Source organism: Monopterus albus, unplaced genomic scaffold, assembly GCF_001952655.1.
Source record: "Monopterus albus unplaced genomic scaffold, M_albus_1.0 scaffold368.1, whole genome shotgun sequence".
Taxonomy (NCBI): domain Eukaryota; kingdom Metazoa; phylum Chordata; class Actinopteri; order Synbranchiformes; family Synbranchidae; genus Monopterus; species Monopterus albus.
The window spans coordinates 241,656-245,372 of NW_018128248.1; the positions used below are offsets into that span (position 1 = coordinate 241,656).

General features: G+C 43.0%; 1 protein-coding gene across 1 annotated transcript in view; it reads left to right on the plus strand.

The window, feature by feature from the left end:
• Positions 1 to 798: 798 nt before the first annotated feature.
• The window catches only part of xpo7 (exportin 7), a 20,373-nt gene continuing 17,454 nt past the window's right edge, over positions 799 to 3,717 (plus strand). The window contains exon 1 of the mRNA XM_020585506.1: positions 799 to 911. Within this exon, the coding sequence (XP_020441162.1) occupies positions 879 to 911 (33 nt within the window). The 5' untranslated portion in view covers positions 799 to 878. The remainder of the gene's footprint in view (positions 912 to 3,717) is intronic.

Sequence of the window (3,717 nt, forward strand, 5' to 3'; positions counted from 1 at the left end):
AATGACATACCTGTTTCATGCTCATGCAGGTAAAAAGAGTTACATTTCCATTTTGTGCTACTTTATAGGCTGCTTGTACTTCACTACATTTCAGAGGGAGATCTTGTACTTTTTACTTCACTGTGCGTATTTGATCACTTTAGTTCCTTTTCTGAATCAAATGGATCAAATAAACTACATTAGAATCACCAGACTCTATTGATCCCAGTGGGAAATTCACCAGCTGCCCAGCAGTATGTTATAAGTAGACCTGCACAAGATAGTTAACATTAGCTCCACATTTACCAGCTGTGACATTAAAGTGATCAACACAAACATACATCAGTAATTATGATCCAAATAATATAATATTTTTTTACCTGAATGAGCATGAAACGGGTATTTCATTCTATGTGGCAGGCTAATATAAAAATGTTGTAGTGTTAAATTACACATTGGTGAACACTGAAGCCTGTGAAATGTGCTATTCTGAATAACTGCTACTTTTACTGTTGCTACTTCAGGTATATTTTGATGCTAATACGTTTACTTGAGTCAAATTTTGGGTGCAGGTCTTTTACTGTATCAAAGTATTTCTACACTGTGGTATCACTACTTAGCCCTGTGATGGACTGGTGACCTGTCCAGGGTGTACCCCGCCTCTGGCCCGCAGCTGGCTGGGCTTGGCTCCGGTCCCCGTGACCCGGTTTGGGACTAAGCGGTCTAGAAAATGGATGGGTGGGTGGATGGTATCAGTACTTTTTACCCCAGTGGAATACTACTGAGTGCCGTGTACTGTGGTCCCATGTGTTTGAAATGAATGAGGCGTTTTCCCGGGGGCCGCCAGGGGTGGCGCTGTTGCCGCTGTCCTTACCCATAAGCGGGGGAGTGAGCGGTGCATGAAATGGAGAAAAATGGCGGATCATGTGCAGGTGAGCAGAGGTTTCATGTTTTTGTAACCGATAATTTATCCACGAGCGTGGAAATTAGTCTGAGCTCGGATTCGGGTACTGTGTTCCCGGCAGGGAGGCTTTGTGCGGCCGTTGCATGCCGGAGACGGCCGTGTTGTTGCTGTCCGGCGTTAAAAGAAAGGATGTGGTCGCCTGTGTTGACTTGTGGCCTGCTGTCATTGCCCAGGCTGGCTGGGTGCAGAGTTAGCTTGTGATAGCTGCGAGAGGGTTTCAGGCTGGAAAATGAAAGCAGAAACCAGTGAGACTCTGGGATGAAACCCGTGTGTTTCCCGGGGTTGGTGTCGGTTGAACGCATAGCATCGTCGGGTTAACGGCTCGTTTTTTCGGCTTATTTCAGTGAAGTAAACAATAAAACACAAACAGGCTGGCCGCGGACGGGTAGCTGCCAGGCTAACACGGACTGGTTACCTATCAGTTTGGCGCCAGTGTATACTTCACTGTGAACATGATGAACGGTATCACAAACAAAAACCTTGAGTTATTCTTCAGTGGTTTTACCCAAAAGTTGAAAGATTTAATTGTTGACCTGTTCTGCTACAGCTAGCTAACCCATTAGCGAGCTAGGCTAACGTTAGCCTCACCACAGACGTCAACTTCTCCCGCCCGAGCCCGTTTGAAAACATAGCTCGGTTTGTTTAACTGTTTGTCCGTACATCGGGTTTCATGCCCACGGATCTTCTTACTATGCTGGGTGACGAAAACACTGAAATGGGAGCGCCGGGGATTTTACACCCGTGTTGTTTATGTGCGTAACCGGGCAGCGCTGTTCTGTTTAGCTAGCCTCCCTAAAGCCAGTTGCTCCTGCACATGTTTGGGACTAGCTGCCAAACAGAGAGGAGAGGGGGCAGTGGTGGAAGTTTGATGCAAGATTTCTCTGTATGCTCATATTTCTGTCTGCCGCTCCTCCATAATGTCCTAATGAAGACCATGTTAGCTTACAGCTAACTCCATGCAGGCTTGCGTTAGCAGCTTGTGCTATTTAGTACATTGGCTTTCAATTCATTGCTCCAGCTGGGAAATACTGAGAATACTGACGGTATTGAACTGCAATAACGTCCCAAACCGAGCACTGTGGGTACAAACTGAATATATTTCGTGCTCGACAAAGGACCGAGGTGGTCATTCACAGCCCTAGCTTCCGTGCTAGGCACAGAGAGCAGCCCCGCCGAGCTGTGCAGCAGGCGCTGCATCACTGACACGGACCCTGGAAGCTGTCCAGACCAGGTCCATCATGTCTGACATCCAAAGATCCGGAGCTGGCTAGAAAATATCTTCTCAAATAAATGGCACACTTTTCATTCATTTTTAAAACTAGACCGAGCTAGCATTATAATATCACTTAATATGGGATGATCTATTTTGTCATGTTTAGGGCTGCAACTAATTAATCTATATTTTAAATGAATCAGTGAATGATCTCTAACATGTTTGAAATAGTAAAGTCCCCGTAACTTTTATCAAACCAAGAATCCAAAACCATCATTCTCTTCTACAGCTGAAAAATGATTCATTGATCATAAGAAAATTGATGTGTATATGATATTGATGATAAATATGAGTCAAAAGAACCAAACATTTGCTTGTGTAAATACACAGATTTAATGATTTTCTTTGTTGCATGTAAACTAAATATTGTTGGACAGAACATTTGAAGATGTAACTTTGTGTTATGAGAAATGATTTTGACATTTTATAGACAAAATTAATTGAGAGAATAAACAGAGGAATACATCATAAATAGTTTCTAATACACTGTGTCTGTACACGACCACTCGAAACAACAGTTTGAAAAGTGAGGAAATAAACCAGACCTGCATTGATTAGGTTAATGATTAATTGATAATTAATAATTAATGATCAGTTCAGTGTTTCTTATTGTTTTTGTGTAATTGTAAACTGAATATTCTCAAACTGTTCATCAGAAAAAACCTTTGAATAGGTCATGTTGAGCTCTGATGTTTGATCAACTAAAGGTTTGATTATTGAGAAAACACTGGCCAGAATATGGATCATGAGAAGCAGCGTTCCTGTGACGAGGAGTCTGGACTCACCCTAATTTGTCCTTTTGGTTAGGAGTCACTAATCTCAGACTGGGGTAATGATGTACTCTGATCGCTGATGAAACTGAAAGCGGTGAATCACATGCCGGTCATTTCTAACCCACCACCAAAGAGGCTGTAAACCCAGCTCCTATGTCACATGTACCAGTATAAACGCTTCTCATTTCAGTTCATGTAGTGAGAAATGTGTGTGGGGATATCGCTGGTGCTTCACCTGTCATGTAAAATAGAAGCTGTGATGCCAGAAATCATCAGTTTAATGTTGTCGGGCTGTGCACGTGCACAATAACAATAGAAATGGTTTGATTTAAAATTAGAAAGCAAAAACCAGCTGTCGGCTGCTGGCGTTGTCTTGGAAGGGGGGGCTCTGGACAGAAACGGTTCCTACTCAGGTTTAACATTTGAAGGCTGTAAACCAGCCACAACCCGTGTGAATCCGTTTGACTCATTTACTACCATGTGAGTCATATTTATGAGTTGGCTAAATCTGGCATCATTGACAGTAGAGTAAAAATACAAACAGAAAAAAGTGATGTTGGTTCTTCGAGGTGTAAAACACACAACCCTGCTCAGGTTCTTCCAAAGGAAGCGAGTGTGACTACTAACTGTTAAGGTCACAATGTCTTTAATGGACATGGGAGTAAAATAGGCCGTTCACTCGCCATCTAACCCTGGTGCTGGGGGACGGGGCCAGAAATGAAATCTGT